This window comes from Nicotiana attenuata, chromosome 10, assembly GCF_001879085.1.
Source record: "Nicotiana attenuata strain UT chromosome 10, NIATTr2, whole genome shotgun sequence".
NCBI classification, from domain to species: Eukaryota; Viridiplantae; Streptophyta; class Magnoliopsida; order Solanales; family Solanaceae; genus Nicotiana; species Nicotiana attenuata.
Window position 1 is genome coordinate 34,246,654 of NC_031998.1, and position 25,998 is coordinate 34,272,651.

At 39.9% G+C, this 25,998-nt stretch overlaps 2 protein-coding genes across 2 annotated transcripts; both read left to right on the forward strand.

The window, feature by feature from the left end:
• LOC109233266 (eukaryotic translation initiation factor 3 subunit A-like) lies at nt 13,120–21,947 on the forward strand. Its single transcript, XM_019399074.1, has 14 exons — nt 13,120–13,206; nt 14,298–14,366; nt 14,921–15,402; nt 16,347–16,562; nt 16,705–17,073; nt 17,227–17,256; nt 17,488–17,715; nt 17,815–17,976; nt 18,904–19,125; nt 19,210–19,413; nt 19,497–19,703; nt 19,881–19,961; nt 20,653–20,854; nt 21,246–21,947. The coding sequence occupies exons 2-14, from the start codon at nt 14,321–14,323 to the stop codon at nt 21,665–21,667; spliced, it is 2,871 nt and encodes a 956-aa protein (XP_019254619.1). The 5' UTR covers nt 13,120–13,206; nt 14,298–14,320; the 3' UTR covers nt 21,668–21,947.
• On the forward strand, nt 23,539–25,254 carry LOC109233267 (molybdate transporter 1). The gene has a single exon (XM_019399075.1). It carries the CDS (start codon nt 23,638–23,640, stop codon nt 25,024–25,026), a length of 1,389 nt encoding a protein of 462 aa, XP_019254620.1. The 5' UTR covers nt 23,539–23,637; the 3' UTR covers nt 25,027–25,254.

Below are 25,998 nucleotides of genomic sequence, written 5' to 3' on the forward strand. Positions count from 1 at the left end.
ATTCATTGAAGTTGATATTGTCACTCCCTGACTTGAGAATAAATGTATAATTGATGAAAACAAAATTTAGAAATTTCCCTTTGAATAAAGGAATTGATTACTTGTTTCATTCTGTTGAGTTACGACCATGCTTTATAAAAAAATCCTGGATTTTATTATATTTATTGTGTATCATTATTGGACCACTAGTAAGTGTCGAAGTCGACCTCTCGTCTCTACTTCTTCGAGATTAGGCGGGATACTTACCGAGTACACGTTATTTTCGTACTCATGCTACACTTGCTGTGCATTTTTGTTGCACAGGCCCATGCATCTCAAGCGGCCTAGTGGGCGTAGCAGCATGGTTGATACGGAGACTCAGGTGAGCTGTACTTCTCGAGACGACGTCTCCTTCAGATTTCCATATTTACTTTCTGTCCTATTTGTATTCCGGGCAGTTGTTGTATTGAATTATATCCTAGAGATAGCTCATGCACTCGTGACACCGGGTTCTGGGATGATTATGGTTATGGTTATGAGATTGTTCAATATTAAATTTGCTAATACTTCATCTTATTTCAGTGAAATTTCATTAATTATTGTTTAATGTATAAAAAGAATGATTTCAATAAGTCCTAAAACGAGAATTTAATTAAATTTCTTGGCGTTGGCTTGCCTGACAGCGTGTCCGGCGCCATCACGACCCTTAGTGAATTTTGGGTCGTGACAATATCAATTTCAAACAAGATTTCATGGTGTCGTAAGAACATGAGATTTGGCATTTATAAGGGAGTACGGTGCAATCTTTCTCAAGAATATTATACGGGTTATTCCCTATTTTGATCTCGCTGTCACGTGTTTTGTTGCAATTAACGTGTGTTAGAGGGATTGTCAAGAGAATCGACTCGTGTATGTTAAGGATATACCTTCTTTCTTTTTGGCATGATCTATACGACACGAACGAAACGAGCAAATAAACAACTTCCATAAATGACACTATTCATAGAAGTGTAATAGATGCCTATGTTCTTGAATTCCCATATGTCTTATTATTCTATCATCTGTTCATCGGTCTCAGAAAATACGTAAGTTGATAAAGTTTGTTTCATGATATTAATCAGAGCTATAATGGTCTTATGACGTTCCGAGAGATTTTATTGACGTACTTCTCATGCATTGCATTTATTTATACATGTACATTAACCCATGATCAGATGGCGTTATATACGCGTCTATATGTGTGTGTATATATATATATATATATATATATATATGGGATATGGGAAAAGGTTACGGCGTTATATACGCACCACCACCTGATCAGCTGGTGTACGTTGATGATTTTGCCCGCAGTGGCCGAGATGATATGATGGGATACCCTCAGAGGCTTGATGATATTATGAACACATGTACTTATGCACGACATGACATTCATACGCATATGCATGACACTATAAGTATTTCATGATTTACAGAGTTGTCCAGACTTACAGGTTGAGTCATTTACTCTACATTTCTTCCATGTCTTTTATGTACTTATTTATGTGCCTTACATACTCGGTACATTATTCATACTGACGTTCCTTTTGCCTGGGAACACTGTATTTCATGCCCGCAGGTCCCGATAGACAGGTCAGGAGTCCTCTAAGTAGGCTATCAGCTCAGCGGAAGATGTTGGTGTGCTCCATTTGCTTCGGAGTTGCTTGTTTGGTCAGTATGATTTAGACCCGTATTGTTTGATATGGAGGGGCCTTGTCTCGACCTTTATGATAAGTATGTACTCTTAGAGGCTTGTTGTGATGACCCAAAAGGTCATCTTCTGTTTTAGAATTCGATTCCGTGTTACGAGACCTTAAAAACCTCATTTTATCTCTCCTCGATTTGTGTGCGTAGTCCGGGCGTGTATCTAGAAAGCCCTTATGTAAAAAATTTAAGAAAAGATGATTTTTGGCTTAAAAAGATGATTTTTGTTGACTTCGGTCAACGTTTTGGGTAAACGGACCCGGATCCGTATCCCGACGGTCCTAGAGGGTCCATAGTAAAATGTGGGACCTGGGCATATACCCGGAATCAAATTTCGAGGTCCCTAGCCCGAGAAATAAATTTTTGAAGAAAATGAATAAGACTAAAAATGTAATAATTTAAAAGATTTGATCTTGTTGGTATCGGGCCCGTATTTTGGTTCCGGAGTCCGGTACAGGTCCGTTATGATATTTAAACCTTATATGTGAAATTTGGTGAAAAACGAAAGTGATTTGACGTGATTCGGACCTTTGGTTGAGAAAATAGAAAGTTTGAAACTATCTTGAAAATTTCGTGTGTTTTGGTGTTGAATTCATAGTTCCAGGTGCTATTTTGGCGATTTGATCGCATGAGCAAGTTCGTATGATGTTTTAAGACTTGTGTGCATGTTTGGTTTGGAGCCCCCGAGGGCTCGGGTGAGTTTTGGATAGGCTACGGAATGATTTGGACTTAAGGAATTTTGCTGGTGTGCTTCTGGTCTGCATACTTCGCATTTGGCTCGCAAATGCGAGCACCGCATTTGCGAAGATATTTCGCATTTGCGAACAGAAGGCTGGGAAGGGGACCTTCGCATTTGCGAAGCTCAGTGTCGCAATTGCAATGAGAACAGGCTGCATTTGCGGACACTTGTTCGCATTTGCGATGCTAGCAGGCCAGGCCAATCTTCGCATTTGCGAAGTGAGGTCCGCATTTGCGAGTTCGCATTTGCGAACCTGTGATCGCAAATGCGATACCTGCAACTGTTCAAAACGATTTTGGACGGGATATTTCATTCATTCTCCCATTTTTCAAAACCTAAATTTCAAGAGGCGATTTCCCAAAGACTAGTTCTTCCCCAAATCATAGGTAAACGATTCTTAACTCATTTCTTTCAATCTATTTCATCTTTTTACAAGATTTCATCCTAGAATCTAGGGTTTTTCTTGGTGGAATTGGGTGTTTTTGGGTAGAACTCAGGAATTTGTGAAATTTGGGGACTTGGAACTCAATTTGAGGTCTGATTCCAGAACCAATAGTATATCCGGGCTCGGGGGGTGAGTTTGGTCCGAATTTCGAGTTGTGACCAAGCGGGCCCGGGGTCGATTTTTGACTTTTTGGGAAAAATATTGGGGAATCTATATTTATGCATTGGAATTGATTTATTTAGCGTCAATTAATGTTATTAAGTTAATTATGATTAGATACGAGTGGATTGGAGGAGGAATCGAGAGGTAAAGCGGTCTTTGAGCTTTGAAATACCCGTTGACTTGAGGTAAGTGTTTGGTCTAACCTTGACTCGAGGGATTAGGGATCTCCGACTTGCTTGCTATGTGAAATTCCATGTGTGTGTCATATAGGTGTGGTGACGAGCACCTGTGCGTCGCCAAATCTCCTATTTAGCCTGTTCCCTTCCCCGTTTCCTAACATATATTGCTTTCCTGTCTTAATTGCTACTTGCTTATTGATGCTTCCATGTCTAATTGCTTCTTGTTAAGTGTTGTTTCTCTATTGACGTTATTAATTGTTTCGTAGTTTCATTATATCACACTGTTGGTTTACCTTGGTTTCTTGGTGCTTCATGGTACACTTTGGTTGGTCTTGCTGTGTAGTAATAACTGATGAAGTTTCATAATTGTAGTGATCTTTCGTTGTTTTGGTTTGAGGTATAAGTGTTGTGGAGGATTTGAGTTAACTGGTGAAATACTTGTTTTTATTTTGTGATTGGTATTGATGTGATGGGATCGGGTTGCACGCCGCAACAGGAGGAATAAGGGTGAAATGTGATTGTCTAGTGGGATCGGTTGCACGCCGCAACAAGGAGTAATAAGGGTGGACAGGTGGGATCGGGTTGCACGCTGCAACAGGAGGAATAAGGGTGATAAATTGAGGAGTAATAAGGGTGGACTGGTGGGATCGGGTTGCACGCCGCAACAAGGAGTAATAAGGGTGAATGCTTATATTCTTATTGACTATATGATGGGATCGGGATGCGTGCCGCATCATTTGTTGTTTATGTATTCTTCTTCTGCCGAGGTTCATTATTGTGGTGTTGAAACTCCCTTAAGGATTGGTTATAGCTGAGTATTGGTAGAACGACTGAGTTCAGTATTTATTTAATGTAAGTTACTGTTATATTCCATTCTGCATTTCCTTTTTGTCTTAGTATAAATTGTTGCAGGATATATATTGTTATGTCCCGCCGTAGCCTCGTCACTACTTCGTCGAGGTTAGGCTCGACACTTACCAGTACATGGGGTCAGTTGTACTGATACTGCACTCTGCACTTTTTGTGCAGATTTCGGAGCCGGTAGTGGCTGATCGCGAGGTCGGTTGCTGTTACTGCATTCAGGAGACCCGAGGTAGTCCTGCAAGCGTCCGCAGGCCCTGGCGTCCCCTCCTATGTTTACTTCATTTCTGTTTTACTTTCTTCGAGATAGATGTATTTTTCTTTCAAACCCATGTTTGTAGTTATTCATAGAACGTTCGTGAGTTCTGACACCAGTTTCTGGGTGGTAACTGTTTTGGATTAGTTAATAGTATAAGGCTAATTAGTTAAATATGTTCATCTGCTTTTATTTCTGTTGGATCAGCTTTTATTAATCTTAATTATGAAAAATATAAAGTAAAAGGGTGATTATATCTCTAACGTTTGATTTCCTAGCGAGTGCGATGTTAGGCGTCATCACGATCCTGACGGTGGGAAATTCGGGTCGCGACACTTGTAGACAGATGTTATGTATACGAATGCTTGTGTGGACTTGACGGCCTATGTTTTGAGTTTACAAATGATCATGTTGGCCTTATAGGCCCGTATGTCACATGTATAATTTTTTTCATATATCAGGTTGGGTCGTCCTATATTGAGTATTCCCCTATATCTATTCTGGTTAGCCCATTTGGCCCATTTTGCCAATGAAAGTACAATAAAAAAGATATGTTATGTTAGTACTCGATTGAGTAAGGTACCGGGTGCCCGTCGCGGCCCATCGGTTGGGTGTGACAGCATCCCCAAAGAAATCGCCACACACAAGCTGAATGTCAACCCCTTCTACCCCCAGTAAGGCAGGTCCGACGAAAGTTCAACCCCGCTATCAATGAGGTCGTCCACGAAGAAGTAGAGAAGTTATTAGCAAACGGCTCCATCAGAGAGGTGAAGTACCCCAAATGAATAGCCAATGTGGTGATGGTCAAAAAGAAAAAAAGGGAAATGGAGGATGTGTGTAGATATCACAGACATAAACAAAGCATGCCCAAAAGATTCATTCCCACTACCACACGTCGACAAACTCATCAACGCAACGAGCACGAGCTGTTAAGCTTCCTGGACGCCTACTCAGGTTACAACCAAATACTTATGGAGGAAGAAGACCAAGAGAAAAATAAATACAGGTTTTTCAGCGTACTCAAAAAGGATAACGGCCTCGACTCCCAAATGTGTACAAGCACTGCGAGAATTGAAGGCCTACTAATCATCACCACCCTTACTCTCAAAACCCGAGCCCGGGGAGCACCTTCTCGTTTACCTTGTTGTCTTGGAAGTAGCAGTAAGTGTGTTCTTGGTTCGAGAAAATAAAGGTACGCAATCTCCAATTTATTATATCAGTAAACCACTTGTCGATGCCGAGATGAGGTACCCTCACCTCGAGAAACTAGCCTTGGCCCTAATCGTAGCTTCACGAAAGCTGAGACCCTGTTTTTAGTGCCACCTTATCTCGGTCGTCACCACTTTTCCTTTAAGAAGCATATTACACAAACTCGAGCTGTCGGGGAGGCTGGCCAAATGGGCCATCAAGTTACGTGAACACGACATCATTTATCAGCATCGCACAATGATAAAGTCACAAGTACTCGCCGACTTCGTCGTAGACTTTAGCGCAAAAGTAATGCTTGAGGTTGAAAAGGAAGCCACTCATGCTTCTCTTTAGACACAGGACCTTTGGGTCCTGCACACCGATGGTGAATCCAATGCCTGCAGGTCTGGGCTGGGACTCGTACTCGAGGTCCCCACTGGTGAGATAATTTGCCAGTCTATAAGATGCCTGGATATGACTAACAATGAGGCCGAGTATGAGGCCGTAATTGCAGGATTAAGACTAGCAATAAGTACGGAGCGAAGCGATTAAAGCTTCGTTGTGATTCTCAGCTCGTAGTCAACCAGGTTACTCTAACTTTCCAAATCAAATAGCAGAGTTATGGAAATATCATATCGAGATCTGCAAATTGTTACCCAGTTACGAGTGCCAGCTCGACCAAATTCCACGAAATCAAAACATCGAAGCAGACGATCTCGCCAAATTGGCCGCCGCCACCAAAAGTATAACTCATAGGGATAAGAGTGTAGTTCACCTCCTCAACTCGACATTGGACCATATCGAGGTAAAATCTATAAATCTAACTTGGGACTGACGCAATTGTATTATAAACTATTTGCAGGGCGACACCCTCTCAAACGACAAAAAGGAAGCCAAAAAACTGAGAATGCAAGCTGTCAGGTACAACCTCCTTCATAACGACTTATACAAGAGGGCGTACGGCGGTCCCTTGGCAAAATGCTTAGGCCCAAACCAAACCCAACGCGTCCTCAAGGAAGTCTATGAAGGTCATTGTGGAAGTCACTCCGTTGACCGAGCACTTGTTAGGTGTCTCATATGGGTCGGGTATTAATGGCCCACAATGAAAAAAGACTCTCTAGAATTCATGAGGAAATGCGAGCAGTGTCAGAAATACGCCCTGATAATCTACCGAGCAGGTGAGCACCTCCACTCCGTCACTTCTTCGTGGCCCTTCATTAAATGGGGAATGGACATAGTGGGACCACTTCCACCAGGATGAGGTAACATAATTCCTTTTAGTTTTAACTGACTATTTCTCCAAGTGGGTAGAAGCAGGAGTATTCTCAAGTTAGTGAGCAAGTGGTAATTGCCTTCATATGGAAAAACATCATTTGTCAATTCGGCCTACCCAAGGAGATAAGTTATGACAACGAGCCAAGTTTACGGGAAGAAAAACCATCGAGTTCTTCGAAAAATGGCTTATTAAAAGGATACTTTCAACTCCTTACCACCTAGCTGGCAGCGGACAAGCAGAATCCTTCAATAAGTCTATATTGAACATCATGAAAAAGAAACTCGAAGAGGCTAAGGGGTTGTGGCCGGAAGTACTCCCAGAGGTGTTATGGGTGCACAAAACTACCCCGAAGACGAGCACATGAGAGACACTTTATTCTCTAATCTACGGAACAGAAGCAGTTATACCAGTCGAGGTCGGAGAACCCAGCTTGAGGTACTCCCATGAAAGCGGTACCAGCAATGACGAGAGTAGGAGGCAAGATCTCGACGAGGTCGAAGAATGAAGAGATATGGCATACATAAGGATGGTCGCTCAAAAACAACAAGCAAAACGTTACTACAACAAAAAGGCAAAGGTTCGATTACTCAAGATCGGGGACTACGTACTTAAATCCAAAATCCAAGCAAACAAGGATCCTCGAGAAGGAAAGTTGGGAACCAACTAGGACTCACCGTATAAAATTACAGGCAAAACAGACAAGGGTTCGTTCCAACTGGAAACCATGGAAGGGAAACCCCTGCCAAACAATTGGAATATTAGCCACCTCAAGTACTTCAACTTCTAAAAAACAAGAAATGCCTTGTGAGTCGTGCTCTTTTTTCCCTCACTTGAGTTTTGTCCCACTAAGGTTTTCTCAAGGAGGTTTTTAATGAGACGACGAGTGGGACACTTCAAGTTGAAGTATACGAGAGCAGACAGATTTTTCATTACCCGAATCCTCAAGATTCTCCAAGTCGAATAATGAAGGGACTAGATATACTTGGATTGGGAGTGAAACGCCAGCCAACACCCAAAATTTATAACTTTCTCCAAAAATTGCCCAAGGGAAAAAATGATGTAATCAGAGCAACGACGCCGAAATAATAGAAATGCACGTTTATCTAAACTGCTCTAATAGAAGGTTAAGTTCGACCAAGTTCGATCAACACCTATCGACCCTCGACCACAACTTAATAGAAGGTTAATTTTGACCAAGTTCGAACAATACCTATCGGCCCACGGCCACGGCCTAATAAAAGGTTAAGTTCGACCAAGTTCGGACAACACCTATCGGCCCTCGGCCATGACCTAATAAAAGATTAAGTTCGACCAAGTTCGAACAACACCTATCGGCCCTCGGCCATAACCTAATAAAAGGTTAAGTTCGACCAAGTTCGAACAAAACCTATCGGCCCTCGGCCATGACCAAATAAAAGGTTAAGTTAGATAAGTTCAAACAACACCTATCGGCCCTCGTCCATGACCTAATAAAAGGTTAAGTTTGACTAAATTCGAACAACACCTATCGGCCCTCGGTCACGACCTAATAAAATATTAAGTTTTATCGAGTTCGAACAACACTTATCGGCCCTCGGCCACGACTTAATGAAAGGTTAAGTTCGACCAATCTCGACCAACACCTATCGGCCCTCGGCCACGACTTAATGAAAGGTTAAGTTCGACCGAGCTCGACTAACACCTATAGGCCCTCGGTCACGACCCATTTAAAGGTATGATTCGTCCAAGCTCGAAAAACACCTATCGTCCCTTGGCCGCAATTTAACTTAAATGCATGTTCAACTAACTCGACCTAAGTCCAATACACCCATGACCACTTAACGCCATGGCCATCGCAACTTAGAAAATAACAACAAAGAAAATAAGTACAGAAACAAAGGTAAGAAAAGTGCATATGAAACAAGAACAAACTTTGATATTTAGATGAAGAGTCTTTACAAAGGCGCTTGAAAAAGCCAACAAAAATATACAAGAAGTGAAATAAAAAACTAGTGGCATCACCATCCCGACCTCTTACGCCCTCTCCATACTCGCCCTGACCGTAAGCAGAGGCATACCAAGCACTATTCGCAAGCCGGTCCACACCCTCTCCCTCATCGTCCTCAGAATAAAGTTGAGGCGTGGTAGTTTCATAGTCACAGGCGAGCCGGGCCTCATGAGCTTTAATACGAGACTCCTCAAGAGCCTCTCAGAAATAGAGCCCGCCTTATTCAAATCATGGATCACATCTAGACGGGCTTCAGCGTAGTTCCACTCCTTGTTCTGCTCTCGAGGAATATTAGGATACTCAGAGGCATTAGACGTAGAGGGTCGCGCAAGTAGTTAGGCATTCTCGGCCTCGAGAGTAGCAACTCGGTCATACAACTCAGGGTTCTCCTTACCTAATTCCCCAACTTTCTCCTCCAACTTAGCCTCCTTAGCTTCGGTCGCAGATAGAATATTGTCCCGCTCGGAACGGAGAGCCATGTTCGCCAACTCCAAAACCGCCATCTCCGTTCGAAACTCCGATCGAGAGGACTCTGCCTCCTCGAGCATCCGCTGCTTCTCGGTGACTTCCCCCCTCTGAGAGTGTCGATCTCAAGCTGGCATTCGTCCAACTGGCTTCGCAGCTGAACCAGCTGATTCTGGAGGTCACTGCATTGGGCCTCCATGCCCTACTCAGCTTGAACTCCTCCTCTTTTCTCCTCAACGCTCCCTCGAGGACGCTGGATCTCTCCACGACCACCATCGGCTCCTCGTCTTTCAACTTCAGCTCTTTTCTTAAGGCTGGCACATCGCCCTCCTCGCAAAGCTAGGCCCCGGTACTTTCCATGGTACTCTTCATAATTACCCTTCAACTTCACATAAATTTCTTTCCGTCTCTTCTCCCTTCGAGCACTCTCAATTTCCAGAATGTCCATCTACAAATCAAAGAAAAGGCAAAAGTTAAAACTTAGAAACGAGTTAAGACAAAGGGAAGAGAACGAACAATAGCCATACTTACGCTGAGAGCAAGATCGATAGTGTTCTTTGACAGGGTACTGTTATTATCTCCTTGAGGGTCACACCCTCGGTGTCGGAGCAAAGAGGATCGAGAGCGGGAACCACCTCCTTGGTATTTCTCAACAAATCGTGATCTATTGGGATCGTGATGGTCCTTGAGCCTCCCTCCATCCTCACCTCTATCTGAGTGGGTCCCTCATCAATCATCCTAAGATCGTCGGGGTCCATGTCAGAACCTGACTCATCGCCCTCATTGATGACGTCCTTTCCTTTGTCTACGTCGGTCGTAGAAGCATCTGTTGCCTGCCTGGAAGATGAAGCCTCCTCTTGCCTCGCAGACACGGAGTTGTCACCAAGCGTCCTCTCCACGACCATCTCCCTTAGGGACGCAAAGGCACGCCCTCATTAGCCTCTCCAATGTGTAGTCAATGTGTATCGTCGCCGTCTCCCGAAGCGTGAATTCACCTTTTACTGATTCGACGACTAAGGGAACTTCCTTTCCGTCGTCCACACCTTCCTTTTGCGGGCCTTAGGTCCCCAGCACAGGGAGAGGCTTCATCATCTTCGACGATGAGAGAAAACATTTAAGGAGCGGGCGCAACAGCTGAGGCGGAGGCGGAAGGCGCAGTAGCCAAGACGGGGGTGGAGGCGGAAGGTATAGCGGCCCTCCTCCTTATAAACGTGGGCACGGGTGCCCAGTTCCTTCTTGTAGTCCCCCTGACTAAACCTAAAAGAGAAGTAGCATAGAAGTTTACTACGGCACAATCCGGTATGAATACTATCACGACCAAAAGAAGGAGATTACCTATCGAGGGGAAGGCTGGTTTGAACTTCTGAAAGAAGCTCGGCCAGTCACGAATCCCCATGGTGTAGGGGAGAACCTGCCTAACCCAGTCATTGAGACGTGCCGCCAAAAGAGGAGGGCGACTGATGTCTGTAGGAGAAGAAGGATTATTCGACCGACTTGGAATAAACAAAGTACTCGAAAGGGTAAATTCTAAAAATGCGAACATTTATGTGGATGATTCCAGGCCTCAGGGAAACCATTAACATTGGCCGTAACAGCCTTAGTCTTGACAAAGAAGTAGTCGAGCAAGAATTACCGACTACCCTTATCGTCCATCTTCACCACCAAACATTTGCTTCTACGATGTCGAAGATTCAACATCGTCCCTCTATAGAAACTGGGCACGAACAACTACACCAAGTGCCGCAGCTTAACCTCGACAAGCGGGAGAAGGGGGAACGAGTAGCCAATGGTAAACGGGTAGGCATAGAGAGCACAATACCCGGGACGGTGAACGTGCACTTCGTCCTCACCGGTGGGGATCAATTCTACATGTCTGGGAAGGACAAACTTGGTTTTGAATTCAGCCAAGTGCTTAGACATCATCGACGACTGAAACTTCCGGTCACCACGTCCGGCGACCGTTGAAAATCGAACTTAGCATCAGGGTTGCGGGGTATGATCTCCTCCATTGAAGGAAGAGCTTCATCTTCTACGGCGGCGTTGGCGTCCTCCCCGTGAGTAGGGAACACAATAGCTAAAGGAATGGCGTGGCCCTCTTCATCAACATTAGAAGAAAGATTAAACATGGTTATGCAGTTTATAAGAAGATGAGAGTATGAAAGAAATTTAAGGTTCAAAAGGCAAAGAAGACTCAAGAAAAAGAACGGAATCTATGTAGAGCAAATATGGTATGAAGGGACGTAAAGTTTGAATAATGAGGAAACAATCCCTATTTATAAAGATTAAGGCACCGAACCCAAAACCATTCATCATAATTGGCACTAGAATTGAAACAATAGAGCCAATCAAAGGTCACGCGTGAATCGACGCAATGCGTCGGAAATCGGCATCATCATGACGCATGACGTCATGACGTTACTTCTTTTCTTGGACCAAATGGTTCCAGCAAATCACCTGGGAATCTGGGGGTTTGAAATATGCGGTGCACAAAAAGCCACGTCGCTTGTTCGTCACAACGATCATGACCGCTGTTATTCGCTCAGTGAACTCGCCCACGAAGATAACCATGAACGCAATTATGCGCTCATTGATCTCGCCCACGAAGATGACCTCAACAAGCGGAGAGACTAACTGTATTGACTAAAAATTGTCATGATTGTATGCGAGCTTAATCAATATTAAGAAAGCCTTCGAAGACTGCCACATGTTATCAATTTGACGTCAACAAAGGATGAAGGCGAGGTCGAGGACTCAAGAGAGGTCAAGGACGAGGACTAGGACGATCTTTAGCAGAGTAGTAACGACTAGTTTTAGGAATAAGACTTCAAAGAGAGTATTCCAGTAAATATTCCTCCGATTTCTACTATTAGGATTTTTTTGGCCCATGTGCCCTCATAAATAGAAAGATATGTAGCTATAGGGGGGTTTGGACACTCATTGTAAAAAAAATACATTGACATTCTTTGAAAATTCTTACTTTATTATTAACATATAAGATACATCTTTTCTTTAGATTTGTGTCTATCTTTTCTCCCACGATCCGAGGAGGATCCGGATTCTAAGACTTATCGCTATCCATCTTTAGCAAAGGGAATATCAAAGAATCTCACCTTTTTTCGGGTGACTCCTATGCATTTATTTACATAAGTGCCATTCATTATTATTATTTAATGCTACCATCTTTGTTCTTGGGTCATTGAATACTACTTTATTGTTGCTATTAATTGCTACTCGAATAGTACTCACGATATCTTGCTACAAAATTAGTTAAACAATCTTTCGGATATTAATATTGGCTAAGATTAACTCTATTCTATTAGAAAATTTAATTTTTTAAACCTTGATCTAAATTTTGGGTCAAACAACCTTAGGCATAAAAAGTAAAAAAATAAATCAAAAGCCAAAAGTTGATATTACCGACTTATGGCTTTTGGCTTTTAACTTATAAGCGGCTTTTTAAAAGCCAATCCAAACACCATCTAGGATACTAAGAACTAAAACGTGTCAAATTCCAATTTCATTAAAGTAGATTACATGCCAATCAAGTATCTTGGTACTTTCTGATTATTGCACAATTGGATGAGTGTTGGCTCTCAGTATTGAGTGTAAAAATCTTATCATCATAGACCATAGTTATTAAAAAAAAAGGGCAATAAAAAAAACAAAACCCAAAATTTTGGTGGTAAAAAAATGCAAAAAGTAGGGGAAAAAAGAGAAGGTATGCGCCAATAGTTTTCCCACGAGCTTAGGGTAAAATGGTAGAACCGGTTTAATTGAACCGCCGAGTTAGCATATACTATACGGAATACCGGTCCTTATATAATGATGTCACTAAGGAATAAACCCCAACATCTCATCCCTTTAGCTTCTTCTTCGCAGGTTTTAGGGCAAACAGAGGTAGCGGTCGGCCAAATAGATCAATCCAGGTTTCTGTTATATTCTCTCTCTCCTTTTTTTAATCACAAAGTTGCTTCCATGATTTTACTTGTTTTCTTATAGTATTCTATTTTTTCCATCCTCTTTTTGGTCTTCTTTTGTTAATAAACGGAGGTTTAAGCATAGTGAACTCTTGATTTGGTTTGAATTCAGCGATCAGTAATTTTGGGTGTTTTTTATGATTATTTTGCGGAATTCTTTTTACATGTGAATTTGAATTCTTACCTTAGTTTATGAGTGGGCATAATTTTCTTTGTAATCAAGGTGTTGATGGCACATACATGTGGCATTACGGTTTTTTGATATCGTTCTTTCAAGGAATAATCTTTTTCAGTGTCGGACTATTTTGAGATTTAGAGAACCCTTTATTTATTTATTACTACTACTAGTACTATCTTTTATATATTTAACTTATTATCACTTTTACTTTTATTTGGTACGAGTTGAGCTTAAATAGAGCAACATTGTATTGAGTCATAGTAGTTGTTGTTGTTTGAAATAGACTATTCGACCACAACTAGTTTGGGATTGAGGCATAGTTGTTTTTGTTTGATATAGAGTGTTCGACCACAACTAGTCTGGGATTGAGGCATAGTTGATTGTTGATCAGTTGTCGAATATTGTTCATCTTGATAGTTGTCTGAGGATTTTGCACGACAATTGAGATTATATTGTACAACAGAAAGTTTATGTTCTTGATTTTCTTTTGCGGTTTGCAAAATTTGAAAATGCCAAAAAAATAGCTGCTATATGTTTGCTACATGGACGAATTTGAAATTTATTTACTTATCCTGTTATAAACTTCTTATTTTTCTGTAATTTTTGCAAAATCTATGGTGCCGCCAGTTTTTTCATCCAGGGAAAGATTCTAAAGAAACCATTTATGTTTCAAAACAGTAAGTGCTATTTGTTATTATTAGCAAAAAAGCTAAGGTTCTTGCTTTTCCTTTGGCTCATTGATAAAGAGTTTGTTGTAGCAATTTTTTGACATGTGACTCAAGTATTTAAATGTCATAATGTTGTTCTTGCTAGTTGGAAGAACTTGCCTGATATTTTTTCTCATCTAACTGCTCATCTTCAGGTCTAGTTTTCTAGATCCTCACAATGGCGACTTTTGCCAAACCTGAGAATGCTTTGAAGCGAGCTGAAGGTTAGTTGTTTCTGTCTTTATCTGGTTTGGTAGTTCCATTTAACAGATGTCACATTGATATATATACTCTAGTCAATTTGGTACTAAAAGTTGTCTTAGTCAGTTGAAGATATGTCATTGCATGTAACTACTCAAATGGAGTGCAATATATGACATTATCTCAAATGGCTGGGACGGGCTGTATTTGCGAATGGATATTGGTATAGGCTATATAGGGAGGGACCGAGGGTGTCACATAGATCCTTGTCCCCTAATATTTTTTTTGTGTGGGTTGGGGTGGGGGTTTTGTGGGGGGGGGGGGGGTCACAAAGCATTTGGTAATTTTTGAGGCGTCTTAAAAGTTTTGAAATTTAAAAGAGTTGCAAGCAGAAATTTTTGAAACCAACAGCAACTCTAACGTATGTCTTTAAGTTGCTATGTTGGTCCTTATCAAAAAAAGTTGCTACATTGGTCCTTATCAAAAAAAATTGCTACATTGGTTTTATTGGTCAATCAAAAGCACACACTTATTCTCTTTGGAGTTTGACATTGCTGAGCTTAATATCCTGCTGCAGAGCTGATTAATGTTGGGCAAAAGCAAGAAGCGCTACAAGCACTTCATGATCTGATTACATCTAGGAGGTATAGAGCTTGGCAAAAGACACTTGAGAGAATAATGTTCAAGTATGTAGAGTTATGTGTTGACATGAGAAGGGGGAGGTTTGCTAAGGATGGCCTGATTCAATATCGTATTGTCTGTCAACAAGTGAACATTAATTCATTGGAGGAGGTGATAAAGCATTTCATGCTTTTAGCCACTGAGCGGGCTGAACTGGCTCGCAATCAAGCACAGGCCCTAGAAGAAGCTCTGGATGTAGAAGACTTGGAAGCTGATAAAAGACCTGAAGATCTTATGTTGAGTTATGTTAGTGGGGAGAAAGGAAAAGATAGATCTGATCGTGAACTGGTCACACCCTGGTTTAAGTTCTTGTGGGAGACATATAGAACTGTTCTAGAGATCTTGCGCAACAACTCAAGGTTGGAGGCTCTGTATGCTGTAAGTACCCCTTTCCCTATCTTTGTTTGTTTGTTTTTCTCCTTTTCTTCTAGGATTGGGGGGGTCAACCTCTGCCTGGAATCTCACACACTTTGTAAATGATGATCATGTATTTATGTTATCAAATGAGGGATATGAGTATCCTGACTTTTCAGTATCTTGTTTAGATAGTAAATTACTGAGCAAGTTGTTTCAATGTTATTGAAAACCATCGCTTCGTCGCTTGAAGTGATAAACCGATGCAAAGCGAGGTACTTAATAAAGATATGTGCTTCAAACAATAATGCGCAAAGTGATCCAAACGCAAAGTGATCAATTCTTTGGATCTCAACTCTAGAGTTGGATCAATATTGCGCTATTCTGTATTGAATATTGAGATTAGCTGTTTTAATTGCAATTTGATTATTAATAGTGCTAAATTCATGTATGTTATCATTAGTTTTCTCTAAACTATGCACTTCACTTCTTCGGTTCTTGATTTTTCACTAACAACCCCATGGACCTTGTAGCTTTTGTGCACTTTTTCCTTTTAAAACACTAGGTTGTTTATCCTTTCTCTTTTTCTTGTTTACTTTTGAGTCACTAGTCTGCCTTATGATTTCACTTGCTTGTCAGAAAAACAATCCTTATTCATAAACTGCTTATTGGATTAACTTATTAGGTGTTGTCTTGATTTGATGGGCTGCTATCTAACGAAGTACTTTGTTTAATCAGATAGCTGTTTTCTCTGGTATAATCTGTGTTTTATTTTTGTTGAAAATCATAGGATAGGATCATCTTGTTGCAACTCAGATTTTACACTTGATGCCTGTTTGTCCTGTGTGCCATTTGAGCTTTCTGCACAGTGGTTGAGTGTTGACAAAAGCTTCTATATTCGTTCCAATTGGAATTATTTTGATGGTGCAACAATTTAAATTGAATTAAGTTCTCTTTTATATGCTCAGATGACGGCGCACCGTGCCTTTCAGTTCTGTAAGCAGTATAAACGTACAACAGAGTTTCGTCGGCTTTGTGAAATCATCCGGAATCACTTGGCAAATCTTAACAAGTATAGAGACCAGAGGGACCGTCCGGATCTGTCTGCTCCAGAAAGCCTACAGTTGTATCTGGACACAAGAATTGAGCAACTGAAAGTTGCAACCGAACTTGGGCTTTGGCAGGTGTCTATTAGTTTCTCTGATATCATTATTCATATTCTTATTAGAGAGGCGTATAAGTTTTTACACACTTGCAATGTCCTTTTGAGCTTGTTTTAAGGTGCATGGATTTGTTTGTCACCTCTTTATTTGGCCTTTTACACAGGAAGCCTTCCGTTCGATTGAAGATGTGTATGGATTAATGTGCATGGTAAAAAAAACCCCTAAACCATCATTGATGGTTGTGTACTATGGCAAGTTAACAGAAATATTCTGGATGTCATCAAATCATCTTTATCATGCTTATGCATGGCTCAAACTCTTCTCTTTTCAAAAGAGTTTCAATAAGAACTTAAGCCAGAAGGATTTGCAGTTAATAGCATCATCTGTTGTTCTAGCTGCTCTGTCTGTGTCTCCTTACGATAAGCTATATGGTGCATCCCATCTGGAGCTTGAAAATGAGAAGGAGAGGAGCTTGAGGGTGGCCAATCTCATTGGTTTTGATGTTGAACCCAAGACAGAGAATAGAGAAGCGGTAAATTGTTTATTTTGATAGAAATAGAGAAGTGGTAAATTGATTTTTTTTATAGAAATAGAGAAGTGGTAAATTGATGTTGGTTTCTTTTATAACATTTGTCTTAATTATCAATTTCTCACCTTCTTTTCCTTTCTGTTTTATCCTTTTCAGCTTTCCCGGTCATCAATTCTCTCAGAATTGGTAAGCTAATCTCCAACTGAATTCTTTAGATATTTGCATATTGGCGTCTTTTTGAATTTTAATATAAAAAGATAATGCTCAATTTTTTTGGGGGCGCGGGGCATTAAATATCTTGGTGTATTTATAGAGATGAACCTCGTGCCTTACTATTTGGTTAATCTTCCATCTTTTAGTTCTTTTGTTGTCTTGCAGTTCTGGTTGATTTTTCTTAATTTCTTTTCACTTATATAGGTGTCCAAAGGTGTGATGACCTGTGTCACCCAAGAAGTGAAAGATCTTTATCATCTGCTAGAACATGAGTTTCTTCCTTTGGATCTGGCACTGAAAGTACAACCCTTATTGAACAAAATCTCGAAGCTTGGGGGTAAGGTATCTTCAGCCTCTTCGGTTCCTGAAGTGCAACTGTCCCAGTATGTTCCAGCCTTGGAAAAGCTTGCAACTCTGAGGTTGCTCCAGCAGGTTATCACATTTATCTTTAGAGTCCTTTATTATTTGGCATTGTGTCTTACATTTAACTAACTCTGAGTGTGCTTATTTTGCTTCTTTTTATGTTTACAGGTATCTCAGGTGTACCAGACAATCCAGATTGGTAACCTGTCTAAGATGATCCCATTCTTTGACTTTGCTGCTATTGAGAAGATCGCTGTTGATGCTGTTAGACATAATTTTGTTGCCGTTAAAGTTGATCACATGAAACATGCTGTCTTCTTTGGTAAACAGGTACAATTATATCCGCTGGTCTGGAATTAAACCTCTTTCCTACCCTTTCTTTTCCTGGGCGTTGGGAGGTGACTGGATGTTCCTCTTTCTGTGCTCCTATGTTGGTTGTGAGATATCCTGTCCGCTTTATCAATTATCTTTGCTGAGCTACATGATTTATTCTCCCTTATTATAAAAACCATTGGATTAGCTCACTGATTGACATCTACTAAGCTTTTCCCTTGTTTTTTATCTACCTTTTCTGGTATTTTTACATCCTCCATGTTTTGCTATGCATGAATGACAAATCTTGCATTCCTAGAGGAGAAAGTGATGATATAGCTGGGGACCAAATTATTGGGCTTCATCTTTAAGTTTTTGCGCAGTAAATTAGTGGGCCTCTTTAGGTGTCTGTCAAACACTCAAGTTAGCGTAAAACAAATGCATATCTTGCTTGTAGATGGAATGTGGGCTGAATGGTGTGGGATAGTTCTGAGGAGTTGTTCGACTGCTGATGTAGAGTTTTAGCAGTTTAGCTGCTTTGTGCTGGTTCTGGATTTTGGGGCATGGGAATGGTGTCAAGTGAGAAGTTTCCTCTCGTTCTCTGTTAAACTTAGCCTTAGACCTCTGCGGTTTAATAAATTGAACAAGTGATGCAGAACATTTCTAAGTGTTTTTCGTAAATACTTATGGACAAGAACTGCTGTAATCTTAATGAAGCCGTTTATACTATTCTTGGTGAATTTCCTTGACATACTGGCATGCTAGAAGCTTAGTTTGGAAGGTTAGGGGCTGGAGGGACAGACAGGTCCTTTTCCTTTGCTTCAGTTTTAACTGATTATATGTTTCAGTTTTGGGATTGATTTGTTTTATCCTCTCATTTGCCTTGTGTGGAGATAGAAATAGTAGAATGATTTGTCACTCGTCCATTTATATTTTTGTTTCCAGAGTATTGAGGCTGAAGGACTTCGGGATCACTTGTCACTTTTTGCTGAATCCCTTAGCAAGGCAAGGTTAATGATCTATCCCCCTGCGAAGAAAGCTGCCAAGCTAGGGGATGCCCTCTCTAATTTAGCGGAGATAGTGGAGAAAGAGCACAAGAGACTCCTGGCACGGAAGTCCATAATTGAGAAACGCAAAGAAGAGCAGGAGCGTTTACTCTTAGAAATGGTATTCCCTTCTTGAGGGTGTTGGAGTTGCTTGTTATCATTTTTTTCTTGTTTGATGAACTTCTGTTGACATTTCCTTGAAAAGGAACGAGTTGAAGAAACAAAGAGGCGAGAAATGCAAAAGATAACTGAAGAGGCGGAACAAAAAAGGATGGCTGCTGAGTTAGAGCAAAGAAGGACCCAAAGAATTCTCAAGGAAATAGAGGAACGAGAACTCGAAGAGGCCCAAGCTTTGCTGCAAGAAGCTGAAAAGCGCAGCAAGAGGAAGAAGAAACCAGTCTTAGATGGAGTGCGTATAAACTTTGGACCTTTTTTTTGGTTGTTTTGCTGACTTCTAAATGGAAAATCTTACCATTGGTAAACTATGTGCAGGAAAAGATGACTAAACAGGTTATCATGGAGTTGGCCTTGAATGAGCAACTCAGGGAGAGGCAAGAGATGGAAAAAAAATTACTGAAGTTTGCGAAAACTATGGATTATATGGAGAGAGCGAGAAGAGAAGAAGCAGCGCCTCTTATTGAATCTGCATTTCAACAGCGTTTAGCTGAAGAGGCGGCTCTTCATGAACGTGAGCAGCAGGTATGCGTAAAAGCAGAACTGTATAGCATGTGTTTTGCCCAACCACCATAACAACATATTCCTTCACATTTTCGATTGGAAAACTTAATAGGAACAAAATTTTGGATTTTCTTTTTGTATCTTCTTTTTGGTCAACTTTTCATGACTAACAGATCTGGGTTTCTAATAATCTTGCAGCAAGAGATTGAGTTGAGCAGACAACGACATGCTGGGGACCTTGAAGAGAAGAGGAGGCTAGGCCGCATGTTGGAAAACAAGGTCTGTTTATCTCAATGTTATGAGTTGATTGCATTATGTGATAGTATCTTCGGACAAAAGCCTTTGAGCTTATGGTTGTAAAGGGGCAATGCCTTTTGAAAGTTCATGCAACTTGGTAGGTCTAACCAGAACTGGTACAGGACCAATTACATAACTTCTGAACTTCGGATAGGATAACTTAAGCTTTAGGTTATATACCTAATAGAAAAGGAAATGAATTTTTCCTTTTAATAAAATTTCCTGTATAATGGCCTCCTTAAATTACCACGGGAAGGGTAGAAAGTTGAAAGAAACTAGATGTTATGGTGATCATAGTGAAGTTTGTTCTTTTCCCTTGGAAGCTCAAAATCCTATACAAGGTTGCTTCAAGCTGCACGAAAAATTAGCAGAAAAGCTACTTGGACCTGTACCAAATACATACATGATTTGAACCGGTAACCGAGTTCCTCTACAATGAGTTTTGATAACAAATTGTAGTACAGGGACATTGCTACAATTTACTTTTGCCAAAGATATAGCCTAGAGGTAGAAAGTAAGTCCTAGCAGTTCGCTTTCAACTGACTGAATTCTGTTAAGCCACGGTCTTTGGAACATAATTGCTCATGGTTTCTGTCAAAAAGGTTTTATGACATAGTTTGCACTTAATTCATGCTGCCCTTATGCATCAGCTGATATAGGCCTGATTATGCAGAGAATATTCCAAGAAAGAGCTGTTAGTAGCAGGGAAGCTGAATTCAATAGGTTGAAACATGAGAGACAGGAACGAATAAACCAGATAATTCAGTCAAGGAAACAGGATAGGGAGACTAGGAGGAAGTTGATATTCTTTTTGCGATCCCAGGAAGCGCAACAAAAGAGGTTGCAGGAAGAGGAGGAAGCCCGGAAACGTGAAGGTATCCTTCTGGTTAAAGATGCATTTTATGCATTGAATTTCGCTTTTATTGAAGTGTGTTTCACCAAAGTTTATGCTTCTGATCATCCCTTGGTTGCTGCTCTTTTTAGCAGCAGCATTTTGTTGTCATTGCTTATTTATGCGGTTAGCTGACCTTTTTTGGGGTTATGCATACTGGTTGTAGTGTGCTCTTATCTTTGCAAGTCCTTTTGTGCATGTGTAATTGTCTCGTTTATAATTTTCAACTGTCCGGTCGCTCTCAAATTCTTTTTATCCTCTCCCCCATCCCCCCCTTTTCTATTTTTTTCTTTTTCTTTTTGGGGGGTTGTGGTTTTGAGTTGTTATTCGTAATCAATTTAGAATCCTCTGACAGTATTATGAGAATTTTGCAGAAGCCGAGCAGCGGAAAAGAGAGGAAGCTGAACGGAAGGCCAAGTTAGATGAGATTGCAGAAAAGCAGAGGCAACGTGAGCGTGAACTTGATGAGAAAAAAAGGCTGGAGAGAGAGGAGATCCTGCGGAAATCCACGCCTGTGTTACCGAAGCCTGCTGAGCCTTCAATTGTAGGTCGTCCCGCGGAAGCTGGAGGAAGTGCTCCCGCAGCAGCAGCTGCTGCACCTGCTCCCGCGAAGTTTGTGCCCCGGTTCAGAAGAGAAAAAATAGATGGGGCAGGCCAGACCCCACCCCCTGAAACTGACAGGTGGGGCAGTGGAAGCAGGCCTGACGATCGGCCATCTGATAGATGGCGTGACGAACGAAAGCCGCCCTCATTTGGTGGTGGGTCAAGGACCAGTTGGTCAGGCTCTAGGCGCTGAATTGCAGGGAATTACGTTGCGGCCTCAGTCAAGACGTTGCATTGTCACTTGTCAGGATATTTATTGCATAAATTCAATTTGGGCCTTTTGTTGTTAAAAAATTTTCTTGTGGCATTTTATTTCTCGTGTATCTGGGATTTTCTCGTATAGCGAAGCTCAATAGTAGCATTTCTTGAGTAGGATATTTTGTGGACGTTGTAGAGCTTTAAGTTTTGAACTAAACCTTTTGGTCCGCGAATTTGGTGATGAATAAGAATTTACTCTTTCCTTTGCATTAGTACGATAAATTATTGTTTGATTTTTATTTCAGCTAATCATGTCAACTACCTGGAAATTGTTGGGTAATATAAGATTTGGACGTTACTATTTAAAGGCCAAAAAAGAAAAATGTGGAGAATAGTATCATTTTCCCGTTTATACGGGTCGTTATCATAGATACTCTTGGGAAATACCGAGGTTGTTTAACTTATAATATTTACCATTTTTTATCAGGTTACCAATTCATGCTTTATATAGAAATTTATTTATTTGTTACTATTTTATAAGTAATTTATCTGTGTAGATAATTTGTACACCTTCATTGCATATGAATCTTATACGATATCTTTCTCTTGCATATCTTGTTTGTCAAATCGTAGAGTTGACTCAGCCAAAAATCTTAGAAAGTTACCATAAATAATCACAGAGCAATGACACGTCTACATTGGCCACAAAAAAATAATTGTTCTTTTTCGTTGCGTTTCTCCTTTGGTATCAAACAAAATTCCTAAAAATTAGTTTTTGTACTTACAAGCAAGAATAATGCCTTCTCCACATTCAGCGGCAAATATCTTTCATTCCATAACGACCTCTCATCACTTCTTCTAATTCTTTTGGGATCTTATAATGGCCTCTCATCACTTTGAAACGACGTTTTATACTCCCAAGTTAGACATTAATTTCTTATATATTTTTAACCGGCGATTTGTTTGCATGTCGACTATTTTCATTAAGTATCAGTTACCTTCTACCAACATCAGTTATCAGGTGATTCTGTCAACTAAGGCTCACACAAATGAACATAACTTTTGTTTCCATTGAATTTTGAAGCTGAACCTAATGATTCTTCACCCACTTTATTGACCATGACTTTGAGGGGTCGTTTTGGTATGGGGATAGAGGATAATAATCTCGGGATTAGATGCCAGATTATTTTATACTCCCTCCGGTTCACAATAAGTGTCCAAGTTGCTTTTTCATTTTGGTTCAAAATAAGTGTCCAATTATGTAATCAAGAAAGAATTCAATTTGTTTTTACAAAATAACCCCTACGTACATATCCCTAAAAAGTTTTCTTACTCCTCACATTACATGTTTAATTAGGGGTAGTTTAGTCATACTAGGTATTTTTGTATAGGATTTAGTATTTTCTTAATGGGCATGCTAAAAGCAAATTGGACGCTTATTGTGAACCGGAGGGAGTAGCTCTTTTGGGTGAATTTTTTAATTCGGGATTAGCAATCCTGTGATTAATTAATCGCACAATTGAGTATTATTCTATCTGAGATTGAGGGCCGGATAATAATCCCGAGATTAATTAATCCCGGGATAAAAATTAAAATGATAAAAATGCTATTTTCCAAGGGTCTTCCCCCAAAGCTTTCTAAACAATCCAATGTTAAAATTGAAAATAAAAGTTTATCCCAACTTATCTCGTATACATCAAACAAATGTTTATATTAGACCATGTATATCCTATTTTTAGTCAAATGAACCAAACGTCTTCTAATATACATATATTCACTAAATAATCCCGTTATTATTTAATCCCTGTATTATAATTCCATCATTATAACTTGTTCGCCTGCCAAACGACCCTAGAGTGCAAAAAAACTGACCTTGGCTTATTTAATGTAGGTCAACTGCTGCCCTCTTTTTTTTGTTGTATATATATATATGTACATGTGTTGCATATCAAGATATTCATCATTATGGAGTGCACACTTCAAGAAAATACTCATTTTCAAGCCCCAGAAATGTCAACCAATCGACAATCCACAGACAACACTCGAGCAAAATATATGTTGAAGTTGAAGGAGAATTTGATTTTCAGATCAAAATGGGCTGAACTAAATGGTGCAATGGGGGATTTAGGCACGTATATACCTATAGTCTTGGCTTTAACACTAGCCAGTGACTTAAATCTTGGTACAACATTAATATTCACCGGTGTTTACAATTTTGTGACTGGTGCTATTTATGGTGTACCAATGCCAGTCCAGCCTATGAAATCTATTGCAGCTGTTGCAATTAGTAATCCTGATTTTGGCATACCAGAAGTAATGGCTGCTGGAATTTGCACTGCTGGGATTTTATTCCTTTTAGGTCTTACTGGATTAATGCAACTTGTTTATAGGTTAATTCCTATTTCTGTTGTTAGGGGAATTCAACTAGCACAAGGACTGTCATTTGCTATGACTGCTGTTAAGTACATACAAAATGTTCAAGACTTTGCCAAGTCGAAAAAGACAAGTCCGAAGAGGGATTGGCTCGGGTTGGATGGGTTGTTGTTGGCTTTAATTTGTGCTATTTTTATTATAATTGTGAATGGGGCAGGTGAAGATCAGAATGAAATCATTTGTGAAACAGGTAATGATAATAGGAGGAAAAGGTTAAAGAAAATAATTTTTTCTCTTCCTTCAGCTTTTTTGATCTTTTTATTAGGTGTTGTTTTGGCTATTATAAGAGGGCCTAAAGCTGTGAAAGGGTTTAAGTTTGGACCATCACCTATTGAAATTGTGAAAATATCCAAAAATTCTTGGAAACAAGGGTTTATTAAGGGTACAATTCCTCAACTCCCTTTATCTATATTAAACTCTGTTATAGCTGTGTGTAAACTGTCAACAGATCTCTTTCCAGAAAAGGAAATGACTGCTACCTCGGTGTCGGTGACGGTCGGGTTGATGAACTTAATAGGGTGTTGGTTTGGTGCAATGCCTTGTTGTCATGGTGCAGGAGGGCTAGCAGGGCAATACAAATTTGGTGGTAGGAGTGGTGGGTGTGTGGCACTTCTTGGTGTGGCTAAGTTGGTTTTGGGGCTGGTTTTAGGGAGTTCAATGGTTAAGGTTTTGACCCAATTTCCTGTTGGGGTATTAGGTGTTCTTTTGTTGTTTGCTGGAATTGAATTAGCTATGTGTTCAAGAGATATGAATTCTAAGGAAGAGTCTTTTGTTATGCTTCTTTGCACAGCAGTTTCATTGGTTGGGTCAAGTGCTGCATTGGGATTTTTGTGTGGGATTGTGGTTCATTTGTTTCTTAAGATGAGGAATATGGGTGATGGTCATTCTTCTTGTGGACTTTGGTTTAGTAGAAACCCATAACACAGACAGTCCGGTGGACAAAATATTCTGCTTTCATGCATGGTCCAGGAAGGGCCTACGTTAATGCAAGCAGTAGAAAGCTATAGCAACTTTGCAAGTTTGTGTTGTGCATCTTCTTGTAACTAAATAAGTTTGTGTGATTGAAAGTGGAGACTATCGTCTCACAATATTATTTTTACTAGCACAATTAATAGGGGTATGTTTTCAATTATTCAATTTGGTTTTGCATTATTCCCTTTCTGTTTTTTGGTTTTGAAAAAAATGAAATCTATTCCGAACTAAAATAATTTTGATTTGGTTTTTTTTCTTTCGATTCATTCTTTTGTCGATTTGGTTTTTTGGTTATTCGATTGTACCATAAGAAAATATTTAATCTAATATACTCGAATAGTTATATTTGACCGGCAAAAAAAGAATCACTATTATTGAGAATGAAAGTGACTTTAGATTTACTAACTGATTCCCCTCTATTTCCTAACTAGTGCATTTCGCCGCGCTTCGCGCGGTTTTATAATTTATTTTTTGCGTCCAAATTTTTTAATTAGACTATAGTGATAATCCTTTTGAAATTATTTTTGTTATATTACAGAAGAGATATTTGTCAATTCCTACTTAAAATAGAGAGTACTTTCACTTCTATCAATGTGTTTGCATATAGAGATAGATCTTATGTATTTTAATGTTTACTTTCTCTGTTTCATTTTCATGTGAAACTATTACTTTTTGGAAATTCAATAAAGTTACTTTTGAGCGCATTTTTAAAAAATACTTATTAAATATCTTGAGTTACTAACTATTTTGATTTATAGTAATTTAGTTTATAATATATGTAAATTTATTTTTAAAACTTTTAAAATTCTATGTCCGAATTCACATGGGAAATTAGTTAGTTTGTCCCTTATACTCGAAAAAGTTCACATAAATTGAAATGAAGGAAATAATATTTTATTTGTACATTTAAATTTTCTTAGA

Coding starts and splice junctions, on each gene's coding strand:
- LOC109233266 (XM_019399074.1), top strand. CDS start 14,321: ATGGCGACTTTTGCCAAACCTGAGAATGCTTTGAAGCGAGCTGAAG. Junction 14,367..14,920: donor TGCTTTGAAGCGAGCTGAAG/GTTAGTTGTTTC, acceptor ATCCTGCTGCAG/AGCTGATTAATGTTGGGCAA. Junction 17,257..17,487: donor CATCAATTCTCTCAGAATTG/GTAAGCTAATCT, acceptor TCACTTATATAG/GTGTCCAAAGGTGTGATGAC.
- LOC109233267 (XM_019399075.1), top strand. CDS start 23,638: ATGGAGTGCACACTTCAAGAAAATACTCATTTTCAAGCCCCAGAAATG.